General features: G+C 38.4%; 1 protein-coding gene and 1 pseudogene across 1 annotated transcript; both read right to left on the bottom strand.

Annotated features, from left to right (window-relative positions):
- Positions 1–5,746: 5,746 nt before the first annotated feature.
- On the bottom strand, positions 5,747–10,984 carry LOC139458044 (uncharacterized). Its single transcript, XM_071239358.1, has 7 exons — positions 10,868–10,984; positions 10,463–10,639; positions 9,631–9,681; positions 9,283–9,486; positions 8,632–8,754; positions 8,352–8,505; positions 5,747–6,186 (listed from the first exon to the last, which is right to left on the bottom strand). The coding sequence occupies exons 1-7, from the start codon at positions 10,982–10,984 to the stop codon at positions 5,801–5,803; spliced, it is 1,212 nt and encodes a 403-aa protein (XP_071095459.1). The 3' UTR covers positions 5,747–5,800.
- On the bottom strand, positions 10,962–19,174 carry LOC139458042 (uncharacterized; annotated as a pseudogene).
- Between the last annotated feature and the right edge of the window lie 1,547 nt (positions 19,175–20,721).

Raw genomic sequence — 20,721 nt, 5'->3', positions numbered from 1 at the left:
CCTATAGACTTTTTTTCGATAAACATAATAAAATAACTGATGAATGTATTCCGAAGTCCTCCTCAAATCCTCACATACGTAAACCACGGTTCAGCAATGATTGCAAACTAGCTAGGAAGGCAAGGAAAAAAGCTGAACACTATTTCCGTCGCCATCCTATTGTCCACAATTTAAATGAACTTAAAATATTAAACGCTAAAGTATGGCGTACATTTAAACAAAACAAGCATTAATCTTGGCAACATCATCCAGAAAACTAAAGGTAAGGGTTCTGCATCTAGTATCCATCACCTTAAAAATGGGAATGAATAATTAAGCGATACTTCTGATATTGCTAATGAAATTGGTGACACTCTGGATCAACAGTCTGCATCCTGAAAATATGTCCCTAAATTCCAAAATTTTCAAAAGCAGCAGGAAAGGAAACCTGTTATATTTACCACAATCATGTTTTGAAACCCTCTTGATGATATTTGATAACATATGGACGTCAGGAGAATTTCCTTCTTCATAGCGCGATGCTATAATTGTTCCCATACATAAACCTGGACGTGATCATACTGATCCTTCAATTTATCGACGCATTTCATTGACAAGCCGCGTTTGCAAAACCATGAAACGCATGGTCAATAATAGATTAACATGGTACTTGGAATCAAATGACTTAATAACAAACATTAAATGTGGTTTCAATAAAATTGCAGTACCACTGACCATTTAGCTCGACTGGAGTCATTCGTTAAGAATGCCATTATGAACAAACAACATGCAGTGTCTATCTGTTTCGATCCAGAAAAAGCATATGACACTACGTGGAAGCATGGTTATTAAAAGACTTACAGGACTTTGGATTGGGAGGCCGTTTGCCTCAATTTATATCCAAATTTTTATTTGACAATTTCAAGTCCGGTGGTTTCTACCCTGTCTGATCATTATAGTCAGGATCAGGGTGTCCCACAAGGCAGCATTTTATCTGTTACATTGTTCAGTTTTAAAATCTTTCAAAGGTTTTAAATGATTCAATCAATGGATCACTTTTTGTGGATCATTTTAACATATCATGTCATGGTAAAAACATGCATAGTATCGAAAGACAATTACAACTGTGTCTAAATAAGATAAATAAGTGGTCCTTAGACAATGGTTTTAAATTTTCGAAATCCAAAACAAACTGTGTACACTTTTGTAGGGAATACAAACCCCATAAATACCCTGATTTAGTTTTAAATAAAACTCTGATTAAAGTTGTAAAAGAGGCTAAAGTCTTGGGTATTATTTTTGACCACCATTTAACCTTTTTACCACATATTAAATATTTGAAAAGTATATGCCTGAAGGCCCTTGACCTACTGAAAGTTGTTTCAAATTCCAAGTGGGGAGGGGATCAGAAAACCCTCCTCCGTCTGTACAGGACACTTATCCGCTCTGAACTGGATTAAGGCTCCATCATCTATGGTGGAGCCTGTAAAGTAATTTAACCAAACCAAACAAAGACAAACCAACTAATCTATCAACAAGCATTTAATGAATTGCGGATCATTTACAACACATTCAAATCTATATTTACAGACGGATCCAAGGATGGTGACGCGGTTGCTAACGCCGTCGTCGTTGGATCCAGAATTATGTCTTCACGACTACCCGATAAAAGTTCTATTTTTACAGCCGAATCCCATGCAATTGTAACAGCTTTTAAATATATCGGTAAACAAACTAAGTATAAGCAATTTATATTATTTTCGGACTCCCTCTCGTGTCTTCAGGCTATTAAAGATATAACATGTAAGCATCCACTTTTAATTGAAATTATTGAATTATATAATCAACAATATGACTTCGGCGTTTTTTGGTTACCCAGCCATGTTGGAATCATTGGTAACACAATGGCCGATGCTGCTGCTAAAGCAGCACTCACCAAATCTGTGACACCACTTCTTATCCCACACAGTGATTTTGAACCTATAATTAGATCTTACACCCTTGATATGATGCAAAAGAAGTGGGACACCCAAGTAGGTATAAATAGATTACATGAAATTAAACGAAATATCGGTTACACCTACTTGGGTTGTCAGTCCAGATTTGAAGAGGTCATAATGCGACGATGTCGTATTGACCACTCGTGATATACTCATGACTATATTTTGAAAGGTGAGGATCCTCCATTTTGTATTCCTTGTAATGAGAGAATCACGTTCAAGCATGTCCTGCTTGACTGTATTGATTTTGCCATCACACGGGATAACTATTTCAAATCATCATCTCTCAAGGATCATTTGTTATAATATTAATTCTCATTTAGTTATTGGGTGTCTAAAAGAGATAGAATTGTTCAATGAATTTTGATAATATGTATTGTATAAAATGAATGACTTTTTTTTAAATTGGTAGAAAGAAATTATATCTGAGTTTGTGACTGGCCGTTTCCTCAAAGGGGGTCGACGTAGTGTAAATTATTGTCCCCCTGAGAGGACATCGTAAGTCCATGTCATTCAAAGAATATTTCTAACTTCTACTCTTTTAAACGTAGACTATCTAGGTGTTTTCCTTGTGGCTTACTTTGCATACAGTCGCCAGTTGCTGAAGGGATGATGTTAATCCTGCTGGGTTCAATGCAACTAGCAAAGGTACTGTAAGTCCCCAGGATCCCTAGTAAGGTGGTCTGCTTTCAGTTGCTCACGATCTACATGTATAGACCGTTTTTATATTGTGTCGTCTGTCATAGTCTGATTATTATATTGTTCTAAAAATAGTTTTACAATTAGAATCTGTGATATATTGCTAGTTGTAGAACTGTCCTTCGACGACAGGTCTTAATATACTGAACCAAATTAAAAACTTCACAATCCTAAAATTTTAACATTTTGACCAGTTATCATTGTCGGCCCTTATTGTGTATTTAGACAGTAATGGCCACGTCAAAATCATGTGCACAGCACTATATAGTGGAAAAGGTGTTTTTTTACGTCATTATTGATGTCATTTCGTTTTGAGAAGTCGATAATTTTATGTTAACACATTTTTTCATGTTGTTTGATAGGCAATCCTAAATAAGAGATGTTTTTCATAAAGTCATTTTTACCTATTGTGTCTGGACAAATTTAAGGATCATTAGAGAAGCCAAGTGAGTCCTGGAATATGTTATATTCCAGGTGACTGAATAAAAACATGTTTAACACATGACACTAAATAGATATATACCATAATGAATCAAATGTTGACTAAAACCTGTAAGACTGAATTTACAGATGAAATAAGCCCTGCAAATTTGTCTACAACGTGCGTCACTTATGAAAAGTAATAAAAGACCAGTTAGTCCAGAGCTTCCCGCCACAACATATAACCCCATCACAAGAGTACAGAGTCGTTAGCAGGCACAATACAGGAGCATGGTTCATGTTGTATTGACACATTTATGGTAAATTATGTATTCCATTGTTCAATAGGAAAGATACTGCTCAAATAGCATTCAAAATGTAAAGATTTATCTTTAGGTCTTTCACAGTATCAAAAATATCACGGCGGGGACACCAGAAATAGGCTTCACACATTGTACTTATGTTTTGGAATCGAACCCAGGTCTTCAGCGTTTGGAGCCAGCGCCTTAACCCCACCACCAATTTTTGTTTTATCATTTCTTTTCCGGTTTGATGGAAAGTGTTTAAGAAACGATAATATTTCAAAAACGTCCCGCTATTTCATAAGATAATCAGAATATATTATTATTAATACATATTCGCATTAAATGAAACTCGTGGCTCCTGTGGAGCCGAACACGAATGTAACATATTCCAACTGGCGAAATTAAGGACGAATTTTTTTCTGCAAACAAAGAGAATAACTGGAGTGGAATTCGGCTTGTCTAATGTATTGAATATTTTGCCCTTCAGGAATTGTCGATGCTATCATAAGAATATGTTGAAGATGTTCTCAAACACAGGCTTCAAACCAATAAACTTTTCTAATGTGCACGACGGTAATTGCAAAATCTACCATTATACATCTGCTTTATGAGCATGCATTAGACAGGACAAATATATAGACATGAGACATCGCATGTTTCTGCACTCCTTAATAATTTTATTCAAATGATGCCTCAGACCGATGCAATTCTAAATATTACAATAAAAACACTTCCCATAGTCATAACAAATATTTGCTAAAATTAAAGTCGATTGTACGAGTCCGACGATATCATAAGCATATGTGTACGAACTCACTATGAAACCAGGTGGTCCAGTCAGAAACACATGCAAAGGCAAGTCACAGAACAGTTGTGTCCATAGACCCTGAAGATTCAGGGTGGAATAGATCTTTAGCAACCCATGCTTGCCGTAAAATGTGACTATGCTTGTCGCAAGAGGCGACTAACGGGATCGGGTGGTCAGGCTCGCTGACTTGATGCATGTCATCGTATCCCAGTTGCGTGGATCGATGTTCATGTTGTCAATCACTGGATTGTCAGTTGCAGACCCGATTATTTATAGATAGTTGTCATATAGCTAGAGTGCGGCGTAAAAAAACACAAAAACAATCAAGCAAGTAGTGCCCCCAAAATTATTAATACACAATCTTGGTTGAATTTGTTTGTTTAAAAACATTACCTGATAAAAATGTTAAGAATCACAGTCTCCAGATACCTGCACTCCAAAGTAATGTTATTCATAGGATGTCTCAGACCAATGCCATGCTAAACATTACAGTACAAACTCTTTTATATTCATTAGAAATATCTGCTAACAGTATAGTGTATAAGATACAGTCCGACTATATCATAAGCATGTGTTTACGAATCATTAAGAAAAAGTGATGATACCAGGTGTTCGTAAAAAAGTGAGCGTATCCTGCTCCACCAGTGACACCAGTCAGACACACATGCAAAGGCAAGTCGCAGTTCAGCAGTGTCCCTATTTTTGGATTTCACTCTGTGGGTTGTTTTTATTTCTCTGGCTCCAAAACATGCTCCAATGAATATGCTGAAAATCACAGCAAACAAATACTAATATTATCACTTAAATCTATGTACAGACTGTGAATTCCATCACATAGCTCTAAGTTCAGTGATGCCTTTGCTAAAACAAATGGTCAGTTTCAGTTGGAGGTTTTTACTGTGATTTTAAACCACTGAACAACTCTCAACATGACTAAATGTTGATTCAAAGGCATGGTACATAGTGCATGATGTTTGAAAGTTCACATAATTAAGTACGGATATGGCAATAAATGGTATATTCACAACTGTCTCCCAGTTTTTAGAGAATGAAATTGATATGAATATTTATTTTGCCTCTGGTATGATCCTTCATTTATATGTACCATTTATTATTTATTTAATTTCAGAAGACAGGTAATTAGTTTTGAGTCTTTGGTGAATAACATTACTTCATTTAATTTACTGAGGATTACAAAGGGGGCCATCACAGCCTTATAATTGCTGCACACAAACCTATCCAAGATGATATTAACACTGTCCTGTTGACTGCTGTGTCTCCTCAGTATTAGGGGCGATAACCTTTGAAAATCATGATATGGTTGAAATACTGCCGATGGGACTTAAAAGTTTAACTCACTCACTCACTAATGTCAAAACATATGGCTTTCATATGCATAGCAGAGCATGGTTTTACATTTACTGGGCATACATATATACCACAGCCAACAAAAGTATCCCAACCGCCGATATTGACATTGGGATGGCCCAGTCGATTGACGCGGGCTTTGATGCAGCTTCCTCAGATGCAGGGTGTGTCTCATCAGTATCAGGGTGATCTTCATATCCATAACAGAGCATGGTGTACATTCACTGGGTACACATATATACCACAGCGCACACACACATCACGGCAGCGGATATAAAGACTGTGGTCGTCCAGCTGACTCGTGTATCCTCATACATGTTCTTCTGAAGTTTTAAATCAATCATCTTCTCCACTTGTTCAGCTGCAGAGGTGAGGATTCTGTCAAGAGCTTCCAGGTGAAGCAGCTTTGTGTTGGTATGTGTGTTTGTTTCTGTGACGTAATTCTTTACATAACTGATGGCGTATGGTGGAATGCCCGTTTGTTCTGACATGTTCTTCACTGCTTCCTGTACTACAGGGGAAGTGTACAGGTTGGAGATGTTTTCTGGGTCCTTGAATTGCGGGTCGCACTGATCCAGGTGAGTCAACACCAGGTGGTAGGACAGAGCTGAAACACAAAACATTACGTTAGTACAGGCGAAATAACACAACTAAAGTCACTATAGTATACTAGAGAGACCGTCAAAGAAAACATCCAAGAGCATTTCTCACTAATCATATATGGATACGCATTTCGATAGGACAAACCTTGACCTGATATTAAGCCTCATTTTTATACGTGCATTCTGTTTTATGAAAGCAACAAGTCATTTCAAAAGTGATTAACCTGAATAGTGTCCTTGATATTCATACTTGTGGGAACTAATATATATATCAGATGTTATTCTACAATTTACAAAAAAAGACTGTGCTTACACACCCGTGGGTGAGAAACCCATTTGAGACAACTGGTATCAAACATGTGTGTGACACCAAATTCAAAGCCCGTGATACTCCATGGTGATGACTCTAGGTCAGATTGTGACGGACTACTTTCCTGATTGTAAGTCATTGAAAAGTTGCTTGTGCGTCAGTCGAATGTCCACCTACGTCTGTGTTGAAAGATATGGCTTTAGAGTGTACCCCCACCCCCAATGGATGTCACAGCAACATATAGATATATCCCCATGTTATGGGTTTTCGGACGCTTGAGAAACATTTGCTAATCACAAGAACCATCAAACATCTCATTTACTTATAAAAGAAACTTTATCGAAACCTCAAGCCATCATCTGAGTATTTACAATGTCTGTTCACACCACAGCCCTATTTTTAGCGGGAGTAATTCGCGATAAACATGGCCGTCTGAAAAAGTATATGACGTCCGAAAACACAACCCCACGATATATCTCTCTCCTCTTCAACCCTCACTTTGACGTTGACTAATTGTTTGGAATTCTGTTGGAAATTCCATCTTCTCTGATAACAACCACCGTCATTTTAAGCAAATCAAAATGATTGAAAGTGATCTCTGAAAATTGGGTACATCGTAAATCTTGTGACTTTTGATACATTACTAAGTCATTATTCATGGCGTTATTTGCTGTGTGTTCAGAAATCTTAATATCGGATATTTAACCCAATGATTGAATTTCAAAAATAGCATACTTGTGATCCCGGGAATCTGTTTTACACCAAATCACAAATGATAATTCAAAAACGATATCAATGAACCCAGAAAATTTGCAAACACGAGCGCCGAAGATGGTGCTTACAACATCATGTTTCACGAATGCCACTTATGAGATCCTTATTAGATCACGTACATTTAAAAAACTCAGCTGCGATACATGCATCCCTGAATTCCACCTACATTTTATGATCAAGTGACAAATTGTCTTTGCAACAAATTATCTTGATGAAATCAAACGAAATAAATTTGGTCTGGAAATGAAAAGCGTGCTCAGAAAACTGTAGTTATTGAAATGTGAATAAAGCAAGTTTCAGATTTACACTGTGAAATGTTTTCTCCTATTTTGAGAGATCCGTTCGTCTAATTATTGCAAACATGACGCTTTTAAGAATATTTGTGTATCGTGGCACCAATTAAAGAATCTGACAGAATCTGCCGTGTAGTAATCTCTAGTGCATACAGATGGAGATTTTTATCTATGATCGGATAAAATCAAATAACCTATTCTCTTCCACTAATTTCCCCACCTGAACTTGAAATAAAGGAGACCATATTTCGATTCATGCATAAAGATTCCGCTTGACAAAACACTTTCAACAAGACTGAATGATGGAGATGTTATTCAAAAAGTGTGCATTCAAAAAGTATTCAAAAATTAGGGACACTACTGAGCTGTGACGTGAATTCGCATGTGTCTCTAACAGGTGGCACTGGTGGGGCAAGGCACGCTCACCTTTTCGAGAATACCTGGTTTCATCACAATGTCATGGTGATTCATTGGGGCATGCTTTTGATATGGTTGCATTTATACCATCGACTTAAGATGCTGTTACATAGGCGATTTGATACTGTAAATGACCTATTCATATGCCATGGACATTCCTTAGTGGTATTTTGGAAATATTTAAACTCTGCGGTTTGGCAATATTGCAGTAGCAGCAGTCAAACTTACTAATGGGAAAAGAAAAGTTCTGCTATGTTCAGTTAAGTCACACAATTTCAAAATGGAAAATACATAAACATGTACATGTGGCTAAATATACACATGGCAGTTTTACTTGTTTCTCAACTTGAGGGTTGTGACATCAATCTCAACTCACCACCTTCTCCCCCTAATCGTATGATAGCATTAAGCTGACGCTTCAATTCATCACCCAGAGTGATGCTATGATTGAGAACCAGCACAACACATGACACATCCCTTCGCGCCTGTTGTTGGTTGCTTTTCACCTCAAGAGTTTTCCAGTTTGTTATCTTGAAATATACAAACAAATAGCAATGACTCAGTAGGTCATAAATGCTGATTAAACAAATGTATATTTCAATTTCTATTTTGACCATATCTAAAACATTGAGACAATGGTACGACGCATTGCTTACCTGAGCATCGAAACGGACCCTTCCGGATGCAATAGCTTCAATACTCTCCGTTTTGAAATCACTGGATTCAAATATTCCAGGCATATCAATAATCCAGTGGTCACCATATTGTGAAGACTGGAACTGTAAAATAAAATGGTTTGAGTGAAAGATGAAACAGGAGACATGAGGTGATGACTGGGATTTTAGTGAATGACGCTGACACCTGGTCAATGTTTTGGCATTGACATGTCCGAGTTGATAGAAGCTAAGAATCATTATCAAAGTGCTAGATGGTGCATGAGTTCCAGTTCAAGGATCAGGAAATGCTTTACGGAAACGTTAATGACAGGTCATTATTTCGAAGATTGGGTTAAAGACTTTCCAATGATGCAAGAGGTTATAATGTTTCTAGTGACCTAATTCAGCAGCTTTAAGATCTACAGTGAATGTGTAGGTAAGTTTGACGTTTGTTAAAATAAATATCATGATCATTGTGGATCCTCACTTTAAGAACCTCAGAGACCAGTGTGTAAAAATATGTCACCCCAAAAAACAATAGATGACGACAGAGGAGATTTCTTAGTATGAACATGCTTCTATGAAATTAACAAAAGTTTTTGTTAAATGAAGTCAGGAGAGTTTCAGCACAAGTTTCAGGAAAATACTTACACTGCTAGTAAGTGATCTGTCGTGATTACCAACGGCATAGTAGGTGGTAGGTCCGGCAGAATCCTTCAGTGCTGCTCTTAGGCCATTGCAGAAGGAGGACTTTTCAGCACCGCTGGGACCAAATATCAGGATCTTCCCATGTATCAGCCACCCTCCCTTGTCATACCTGTGTTCATAAAACTTGTCTCGGAGTCGTTGAACCTCCTGCAGAGAGTTTATTAGAAGCAATGTAAGATGAATATATCGAATATATATTAGTTACAAGGAGCATTCAACCATGTGCAATAGTTTGTTTACTATGTATTATATTCTCTCATGTTTTGAACAATCACATTTATCTATTGGTACCTGTGATGTCCATCTTCCTCGTTCTGTCTTCTTTGGGCCCCATGCAAATTGCTGAAAATGTAGAACCAAGATGTATTGTGAAATGACCGAAACCAAGGCCAGTTTTCTACCAAAAATTCAGTAGATATTAATTATATCTTCTCCCGAATACCTCTACCTTCCAAAGCCACCAGCATTAACAAAAGAAAATATATTTTGGAATCACTCCATAAAGACATTTATGACTATAAATGGCACAACAGCAGGTCAACTTAGATCAGACGCATGTGTAACTAGAGACTTGTGAGTCACTGTAAAGTCAGAAATCACTCATTTGTCCGCCTAATTCATCAATTCAGGCTACAACACGTCTCCGCTCCGAATGCCTGATGACGTCCTCCAAGTCCTGCTGGTTTACTGGTCGTATTGGTCGCCATCTGACTTGCCTGTCAAGATGATCCCACAATTGTCGATGGGGTTCTTGGCAGGCGAACATACAGCCCATGGTAAAACGTTAATGTTCATGTTACTGAGGAAGTCCAGTGTCACCATGCTGGAAGACTATAGTGCATGGCTGTAGTTTGATAAATAGTAACAGATGGGTCACAAAACGTTCCCCCAATACCACTGTGGAGTAACGTTACCTTGAATAACAACCAATCGGGGGTAGTGGGGACCCTAGTGGTTAAGTAGTACTGCGATGTGTACAGGTAAAGTGACATCTTAAAGTTTTTCATCTGTATGTATCTCAATTACCAACCAAATCTTTTTAAAGGCTGCTCTTTTTTCAGTATGTTTGTTGACTAATTGTTTAGGTATTTTTAGAAGCAAGTAGGTATGATATCACACTTACCATTAAAATTTTATCTCTCCTCTCCTTTTCAACTTTCTCATCCAGAAGACGTTGCTTTTCTTGCTCAGCAGACTCCTTCTTTTGTCTCATCTCCTCTGATATTCGGGCTTCTTTTTCTGCATGCGCTCTTGCCTCTTCTGCTCTCTCTCTCTCTTTGTCCGCAATTGTCTGCACCTCCTATCCAAGATGATATCAACACTGTCCTGTTGACTGCTGTGTCTCCTCAGTATTAGGGGCGATAACCTTTGAAAATCATGATATGGTTGAAATACTGCCGATGGGACTTAAAAGTTTAACTCACTCACTCACTAATGTCAAAACATATGGCTTTCATATGCATAGCAGAGCATGGTTTTACATTTACTGGGCATACATATATACCACAGCCAACAAAAGTATCCCAACCGCCGATATTGACATTGGGATGGCCCAGTCGATTGACGCGGGCTTTGATGCAGCTTCCTCAGATGCAGGATGTGTCTCATCAGTATCAGGGTGATCTTCATATCCATAACAGAGCATGGTGTACATTCACTGGGTACACATATATACCACAGCGCACACACACATCACGGCAGCGGATATAAAGACTGTGGTCGTCCAGCTGACTCGTGTATCCTCATACATGTTCTTCTGAAGTTTTAAATCAATCATCTTCTCCACTTGTTCAGCTGCAGAGGTGAGGATTCTGTCAAGAGCTTCCAGGTGAAGCAGCTTTGTGTTGGTATGTGTGTTTGTTTCTGTGACGTAATTCTTTACATAACTGATGGCGTATGGTGGAATGCCCGTTTGTTCTGACATGTTCTTCACTGCTTCCTGTACTACAGGGGAAGTGTACAGGTTGGAGATGTTTTCTGGGTCCTTGAATTGCGGGTCGCACTGATCCAGGTGAGTCAACACCAGGTGGTAGGACAGAGCTGAAACACAAAACATTACGTTAGTACAGGCGAAATAACACAACTAAAGTCACTATAGTATACTAGAGAGACCGTCAAAGAAAACATCCAAGAGCATTTCTCACTAATCATATATGGATACGCATTTCGATAGGACAAACCTTGACCTGATATTAAGCCTCATTTTTATACGTGCATTCTGTTTTATGAAAGCAACAAGTCATTTCAAAAGTGATTAACCTGAATAGTGTCCTTGATATTCATACTTGTGGGAACTAATATATATATCAGATGTTATTCTACAATTTACAAAAAAAGACTGTGCTTACACACCCGTGGGTGAGAAACCCATTTGAGACAACTGGTATCAAACATGTGTGTGACACCAAATTCAAAGCCCGTGATACTCCATGGTGATGACTCTAGGTCAGATTGTGACGGACTACTTTCCTGATTGTAAGTCATTGAAAAGTTGCTTGTGCGTCAGTCGAATGTCCACCTACGTCTGTGTTGAAAGATATGGCTTTAGAGTGTACCCCCACCCCCAATGGATGTCACAGCAACATATAGATATATCCCCATGTTATGGGTTTTCGGACGCTTGAGAAACATTTGCTAATCACAAGAACCATCAAACATCTCATTTACTTATAAAAGAAACTTTATCGAAACCTCAAGCCATCATCTGAGTATTTACAATGTCTGTTCACACCACAGCCCTATTTTTAGCGGGAGTAATTCGCGATAAACATGGCCGTCTGAAAAAGTATATGACGTCCGAAAACACAACCCCACGATATATCTCTCTCCTCTTCAACCCTCACTTTGACGTTGACTAATTGTTTGGAATTCTGTTGGAAATTCCATCTTCTCTGATAACAACCACCGTCATTTTAAGCAAATCAAAATGATTGAAAGTGATCTCTGAAAATTGGGTACATCGTAAATCTTGTGACTTTTGATACATTACTAAGGCATTATTCATGGCGTTATTTGCTGTGTGTTCAGAAATCTTAATATCGGATATTTAACCCAATGATTGAATTTCAAAAATAGCATACTTGTGATCCCGGGAATCTGTTTTACACCAAATCACAAATGATAATTCAAAAACGATATCAATGAACCCAGAAAATTTGCAAACACGAGCGCCGAAGATGGTGCTTACAACATCATGTTTCACGAATGCCACTTATGAGATCCTTATTAGATCACGTACATTTAAAAAACTCAGCTGCGATACATGCATCCCTGAATTCCACCTACATTTTATGATCAAGTGACAAATTGTCTTTGCAACAAATTATCTTGATGAAATCAAACGAAATAAATTTGGTCTGGAAATGAAAAGCGTGCTCAGAAAACTGTAGTTATTGAAATGTGAATAAAGCAAGTTTCAGATTTACACTGTGAAATGTTTTCTCCTATTTTGAGAGATCCGTTCGTCTAATTATTGCAAACATGACGCTTTTAAGAATATTTGTGTATCGTGGCACCAATTAAAGAATCTGACAGAATCTGCCGTGTAGTAATCTCTAGTGCATACAGATGGAGATTTTTATCTATGATCGGATAAAATCAAATAACCTATTCTCTTCCACTAATTTCCCCACCTGAACTTGAAATAAAGGAGACCATATTTCGATTCATGCATAAAGATTCCGCTTGACAAAACACTTTCAACAAGACTGAATGATGGAGATGTTATTCAAAAAGTGTGCATTCAAAAAGTATTCAAAAATTAGGGACACTACTGAGCTGTGACGTGAATTCGCATGTGTCTCTAACAGGTGGCACTGGTGGGGCAAGGCACGCTCACCTTTTCGAGAATACCTGGTTTCATCACAATGTCATGGTGATTCATGGGGGCATGCTTTTGATATGGTTGCATTTATACCATCGACTTAAGATGCTGTTACATAGGCGATTTGATACTGTAAATGACCTATTCATATGCCATGGACATTCCTTAGTGGTATTTTGGAAATATTTAAACTCTGCGGTTTGGCAATATTGCAGTAGCAGCAGTCAAACTTACTAATGGGAAAAGAAAAGTTCTGCTATGTTCAGTTAAGTCACACAATTTCAAAATGGAAAATACATAAACATGTACATGTGGCTAAATATACACATGGCAGTTTTACTTGTTTCTCAACTTGAGGGTTGTGACATCAATCTCAACTCACCACCTTCTCCCCCTAATCGTATGATAGCATTAAGCTGACCCTTCAATTCATCACCCAGAGTGATGCTATGATTGAGAACCAGCACAACACATGACACATCCCTTCGCGCCTGTTGTTGATGGCTTTTCACCTCAAGAGTTTTCCAGTTTGTTATCTTGAAATATACAAACAAATAGCAATGACTCAGTAGGTCATAAATGCTGATTAAACAAATGTATATTTCAATTTCTATTTTGACCATATCTAAAACATTGAGACAATGGTACGACGCATTGCTTACCTGAGCATCGAAACGGACCCTTCCGGATGCAATAGCTTCAATACTCTCCGTTTTGAAATCACTGGATTCAAATATTCCAGGCATATCAATAATCCAGTGGTCACCATATTGTGAAGACTGGAACTGTAAAATAAAATGGTTTGAGTGAAAGATGAAACAGGAGACATGAGGTGATGACTGGGATTTTAGTGAATGACGCTGACACCTGGTCAATGTTTTGGCATTGACATGTCCGAGTTGATAGAAGCTAAGAATCATTATCAAAGTGCTAGATGGTGCATGAGTTCCAGTTCAAGGATCAGGAAATGCTTTACGGAAACGTTAATGACAGGTCATTATTTCGAAGATTGGGTTAAAGACTTTCCAATGACGCAAGAGGTAATAATGTTTCTAGTGACCTAATTCAGCAGCTTTAAGATCTACAGTGAATGTGTAGGTAAGTTTGACGTTTGTTAAAATAAATATCATGATCATTGTGGATCCTCACTTTAAGAACCTCAGAGACCAGTGTGTAAAAATATGTCACCCCAAAAAACAATAGATGACGACAGAGGAGATTTCTTAGTATGAACATGCTTCTATGAAATTAACAAAAGTTTTTGTTAAATGAAGTCAGGAGAGTTTCAGCACAAGTTTCAGGAAAATACTTACACTGCTAGTAAGTGATCTGTCGTGATTACCAACGGCATAGTAGGTGGTAGGTCCGGCAGAATCCTTCAGTGCTGCTCTTAGGCCATTGCAGAAGGAGGACTTTCCAGCACCGCTGGGACCAAATATCAGGATCTTCCCATGTATCAGCCTCCCTCCCTTGTCATACCTGTGTTCATAAAACTTGTCTCGGAGTCGTTGAACCTCCTGCAGAGAGTTTAATAGAAGCAATGTAAGATGAATATATCGAATATATATTAGTTACAAGGAGCATTCAACCATGTGCAATAGTTTGTTTACTATGTATTATATTCTCTCATGTTTTGAACAATCACATTTATCTATTGGTACCTGTGATGTCCATCTTCCTCGTTCTGTCTTCTTTGGGCCCCATGCAAATTGCTGAAAATGTAGAACCAAGATGTATTGTGAAATGACCGAAACCAAGGCCAGTTTTCTACCAAAAATTCAGTAGATATTAATTATATCTTCTCCCGAATACCTCTACCTTCCAAAGCCACCAGCATTAACAAAAGAAAATATATTTTGGAATCACTCCATAAAGACATTTATGACTATAAATGGCACAACAGCAGGTCAACTTAGATCAGACGCATGTGTAACTAGAGACTTGTGAGTCACTGTAAAGTCAGAAATCACTCATTTGTCCGCCTAATTCATCAATTCAGGCTACAACACGTCTCCGCTCCGAATGCCTGATGACGTCCTCCAAGTCCTGCTGGTTTACTGGTCGTATTGGTCGCCATCTGACTTGCCTGTCAAGATGATCCCACAATTGTCGATGGGGTTCTTGGCAGGCGAACATACAGCCCATGGTAAAACGTTAATGTTCATGTTACTGAGGAAGTCCAGTGTCACCATGCTGGAAGACTATAGTGCATGGCTGTAGTTTGATAAATAGTAACAGATGGGTCACAAAACGTTCCCCCAATACCACTGTGGAGTAACGTTACCTTGAATAACAACCAATCAGGGGTAGTGGGGACCCTAGTGGTTAAGTAGTACTGAGATGTGTACAGGTAAAGTGACATCTTAAAGTTTTTCATCTGTATGTATCTCAATTACCAACCAAATCTTTTTAAAGGCTGCTCTTTTTTCAGTATGTTTGTTAACTAATCGTTTAGGTATTTTTAGAAGCATGTAGGTATGATATCACACTTACCATTAAAATTTTATCTCTCCTCTCCTTTTCAACTTTCTCATCCAGAAGACGTTGCTTTTCTTGCTCAGCAGACTCCTTCTTTTGTCTCATCTCCTCTGATATTCGGGCTTCTTTTCTGCATGCGCTCTTGCCTCTTCTGCTCTCTCTCTCTCTTTGTCCGCAATTGTCTGCACCTCCTTCGCTCTTTGGTTTTCCATTTGGGCTTGTTCTTCAGCTTGTTCAGCTCTTCTTGCGCTTGTAGCTGCTTCTTCCTTTGCTTTAGCAGCAGCCTTCCTTTCTTGTTCAGCAAGTTCTTTCTCCTCATTTGCTCTTTGGTTTTCCATTTGGGCTTGTTCTTCAGCTTGTTCAGCTCTTATTGCGCTTGTAGCTGCTTCTTCCTTTGCTTTAGCAGCAGCCTTCCTTTCTTGTTCAGCAAGTTCTTTCTCCTCATTTGCTCTTTGGTTTTCCATTTGGGCTTGTTCTTCAGCTTGTTCAGATCTTATTGCGCTTGTAGCTGCTTCTTCCTTTGCTTTAGCAGCAGCCTTCCTTTCTTGTTCAGCAAGTTCTTTCTCCTCTTTCGCTCTATGGCTTTCTTTTTGTGCTCGTTCTTCAGCAACTTTAGCTCTTGATTCACTTTCAGATGCTTGTTTCCTTGCTTCGTCAGCATTTCTCCTTTCCCTCTCTGCACGTTCCTGTTCCTCCTTCGCTCGCCTGGCCTCGTTTCTTGCCGCTTCTTGTGCCTGTGCTAACTGTTGTAATGGATTTTTGTTCAACTTCACAGTTGGCTTGACATATCATTATGACATATAAATAAACTTGTCTTGGCAATACAGGTACGTGACTGGTTGCATGAGCAATGATCCATGTCATGAAGCATCCTCGAGCTCTGTTCCTGACCTGTATCTAACTCTAGTTCGAAACATGTATTAGACAGTGCATTGTTCAATTTGCAATTTTGCTCAATTCCAATTTCTTCAAATATCTAAAACGATATCAACTTTACATTACTGTGACGGATGTTTGTTCTTATATCACATGAAGTGTCATTTCGACAGTAAACAATTTTAGCTACAATGTTATTAAGTTGAAAGTATTTTGATACTACCTGTTTACTTTTGTACATAATACATATGTTGAAAGTCCACTTTGGGTGAAAATCGATTTTTCTATTTTTAATATATTTCCGAGCCCTGACAATTCTTTATGAGCGTGCCAAAGATAAAAAAATACATCACAAATGAAATGTTAATTGTTTCACTTGAAGAAAAAAGGTACCTCTTATGATAAGCGAGATAGAACAGTAAGGTTCTTCAGAAACATACAATGAAAATAATATTTCAGGTTAATAATAAAAAAAACCTGGGCCTTCTTGCACAAAGATATCTTAGCATCATGACTATCGTTAGCCTATGTTAAAGTATGGGAGTTACGATCATCTTAGCGCTAAGATCTCTTTGTGCAAGTGGTCCAAGGAGTTTTAACAATTTTTAGCTTAAACAGAATGTGTTATTGAAATTGTTTTTGATTCATTGGATAGCCACCATGAATTAATTCATCAAAAAGCAAAAATAAGTTTTCATATTTTTCTCATCTTATCTGTGTTTGATCTTTTGTGACAAGAAGCATCTAAGCCATCAAGTACTTAATCACATGCCTAGAATGTGCTTGGTACAATGTTAATTTATATCTAGGGGAGACACTGTTGCTGCAAATCATGTTGGTGTTTTTTTTTATTCCAAGGATAAACCTCCAATGTGATGTTTCTGTAAATGACTACGACTAACAATTAGACTCATTAATGCTGGGAATCAAATTAGTTTAGATCTTGCCTACACGAATATCTTCTCACTTGTTTTTTTGATAAGTGTACCATGCAATTTGAAGATTTCCAGTCATGTATAGATATTAGATCTCTTTCAAAACTTCAACTCTTGGACATCAGTCACACAGACACACAGACACAGTCGTCTAAGGCGCCGCGATTTGCTGGGCAGAGTTGCGTCCCTAAGGTACGCCAGAAACCTATGATGGCGGGTTCGAATCCCGGTTCGCCCAGATTATGTTTCTAGGTTTGTCAGCACCATACCCGTGCTCGTGGGTTTCAACGAAGTGGTAAACGTCACTTTGGGCTTTCCTCCCACATAAAGCTGACACGCCGTGATATAACTGGAATACAGTTAAAAGCAGCGTTAAACACAGCTCACTCACTCACTCACTTTTGGTTTCAAATCAATTGACAGGATTTCAATCTATAGTGACTCTCTTTCTATGAAAATTGCCATTGGAGAAATCTTTAACATTTATCACATCAGCAGCATCACCCGAAAGGGAAACATATGTTACTTGTAGTTTGGTTGATTATTGACTTTGTGCCGTTGGTAGGCCTGGCCTAGCTTTTGTTTTCACAACTGTCAGTGGAACTAAAAATGGTAGAGCTAGATATTTCTACATTATGAAGTCAGTGTTGAATTTCCATTGTTACCGTGAGAGATAAGTATTCAAAAGTTTAACAATTTTGCATCATGTTTGTTTAGCATAACTCCACATAACGCACATTTAGATTATAAGAACATCTAGGGTTATACTCCTATTTTGAACAGCTTGGCAAGATATAGGCATTCTGTTTCCAATACTAACATGGCTAAAGAAACGCATAGGCTAATTTTGAAACGTTTTCCTGTTCAATTAATGGGTATATTTCATTTTAATTTGATTGACACAAGGATGAAACTAAGCATGGTGATAGTCACATGTCTTGCAGACATAATGGCAATACTGATAGTCCTGTCACAAGACACGTACGTCCACGAGGGGTTTGTTATGATCAGTACTTGGTGTGACCACCGTGTGCTGTTATGACTGCTTTACAATCCCTCGGCACAGACTGAATAAGTCTACGGAATTATGTGAAATTCTCCTCCGTTCTTCCTACAACACATTGGCCAGTTGAATTCCTCCCACAAATACTCTTCGGGTTCAGATCTTGAAAGCCATGGCATGGCAGGACAGGACAATTATAAAGGAAGTCAACAGTAACGAGCCGTGTTTCCTGTAGCGATGAAATGACTCCCTCTGTCTGTTGATAATCGGGAGAAGGCGACGTTGAAGAATTTGGTTGATGTATCAATTTTGCTGTCAGATTTCCTGAACCACCATTCAGCCATATCTCCGTGTGTCGGATATGACTCCCCACACTATCATAAGCACCGAATCCGTCGACCTGTCGAAGGCATTTTCGGTGCAAAACGTTAATTTCGATGTCTTCTATCTCGGTGTTAGAGAAGCTATTTTGATTTATCACCGAACCAGCCTCAGTTTCACAGAGCCGATGCCTGTACAGTGCTGCTCTAACGCATGCGTTGTCATCGATGCAAACGTCTCAACTCAGGGACACATACCGGTCTTCAGGGTCTAATTCTCATCTCTCGCAGGACCAGGTTAACCTCCTCAAACCAGCCGCATGTCCTGTAATCTCGATGGCAGTAGCATGCCAATGACATAGATGAAAGACCCTGATGTAGCGATCTTGCTGGTGCACATGTGGTGACTCTTGGTCTACTACTTCTGCGACGATCTTGGTTGAATTGAGGCGGGTATGAAAGAGATATGGAGCTAAGGAGTACGTTTACTAAGCTTCAAGACATTCAAATGGCGAACTTGCGATTGTCAGCATGTAGTCTGGGATTTATGTCGACAAACGTATGACAAAATGTTGTCTGACGTTTGATCTTTTCAAGTCAATGTCACTGCAGTGACATGAGAGTTACAACTTGCACTTATTGTCATATAACAAAAGTTGTATAAAGTTTAAAACGGTTGCGTTTGTGCACTACGCCATTTAACGATCCAGAAAATGTGACTGACAATCCAAATAATGCTTTTGTATTGAATGTTTCTTGAATAAACAAAAAATAACATTCTCATGATATTCTATGCGTTTCCCTTTTTCAAAGAGTGTATGGACTTGGTTCCTTCTCTGTCTGGGTACAATATTTACATGACGCGTAAAGATCCGGGGTAGAATAGCTCTTCAGCAACCCATGCTTGCCGTGAAGAGCGACTATGCTTGCTGTAAAGAGTGACTAACGGGATCGAGTGGTCAGTTTCGCTGACTTGGTTGACATGTCATCGATCCCAATTGGGTCGATCGATGCCCATGATATTAATCATTGGATTGCCTGGTCCAGACTCGATTATTTACAGACCACCGTCATATAGCTGGAATATTGCTGAGTGTGGCGTTAAACAACAAACCAATCAACAACCAACCAGTCTGGGTACAACATGCTCTTTGTCTACAAGGCAACATGACCAGGCAATCTTTAATGTTATCTAACGGTTCCATGTAATGTATTTGTGTCATTACTTTTTTCAGTTTATCAAGCACTTTGTTGTCTTGGATGCCTGTGTTGTTTACAAGGTTACATGCAGTTAAGGGTTGTTGTCAGTAGACATCTATCACTTTCCGACAGACCGCCTCCATAGATTGATAGTATGCATTCCCTCCTTTTTTCCCTATGATTTCAGTTGATAACAAGATGAAAGTACATTTATTACATCCAAGCCCGACCATCCTTGAAGATTCGTTGGATAATCGCGACTGGCTCTTCGTCTGTGTCATTGACGTAATATACTGTAAATCGTCAAATTAATGCGTCTGTCTCCAAAAGAATGCGACATTGTTTATCTACTTGTTACAAGTGCTGCTCAATAAACAGTGATCTTGTATACATAGTTGTTTGTTTTCGGTGTGTGTCTAAGTTGGCTTTCTGCTATTCAAAATGTCTTATTGTTGATATAGATATGATGTTTAATAATGCGAGCAAACACCTCTCGCATTTTTCGCTTGTAATTCTCGCTTGCGTTAATTTCAAGATTTACAGTACTTATACTGGGTCGATGTTTTGCAGCCAGAGATAGGATGTTTTTCTTCTTGTTATTCCCTTTGATTTCAGATGACTATATATTTACAATAGCCAAATAATTTCTATTGAAGCTATATTGAAGCACGTAAAAACATCGCCATCTGGCATATTTTCATATATACTGAACCAAATTAAAAACCTCACAATCCTAAAATTTTAACA

The sequence above is a fragment of the Haliotis cracherodii genome, unplaced genomic scaffold (assembly GCF_022045235.1).
Source record: "Haliotis cracherodii isolate W230 unplaced genomic scaffold, xgHalCrac1.p SCAF_12, whole genome shotgun sequence".
NCBI classification, from domain to species: domain Eukaryota; kingdom Metazoa; phylum Mollusca; class Gastropoda; order Lepetellida; family Haliotidae; genus Haliotis; species Haliotis cracherodii.
Note: the sequence above shows the minus strand (reverse complement) of the source record. Positions and strands in the feature narration are given on the sequence as shown.

What these genes read in the sequence shown, in the direction of transcription:
- LOC139458044 (XM_071239358.1), bottom strand. Translation starts at nt 10,984, where the DNA reads ATGCTCTGTTATGGATATGAAGATCACCCTGATACTGATGAGACACAT. An exon ending in TCCCAATGTCAATATCGGCG is followed by an intron (nt 10,640 to 10,867) that starts GTTGGGATACTT and finishes CATCTTGGATAG; the next exon opens with GAGGTGCAGACAATTGCGGA. An exon ending in ACGATTAGGGGGAGAAGGTG is followed by an intron (nt 6,187 to 8,351) that starts GTGAGTTGAGAT and finishes TTTGTGTTTCAG; the next exon opens with CTCTGTCCTACCACCTGGTG.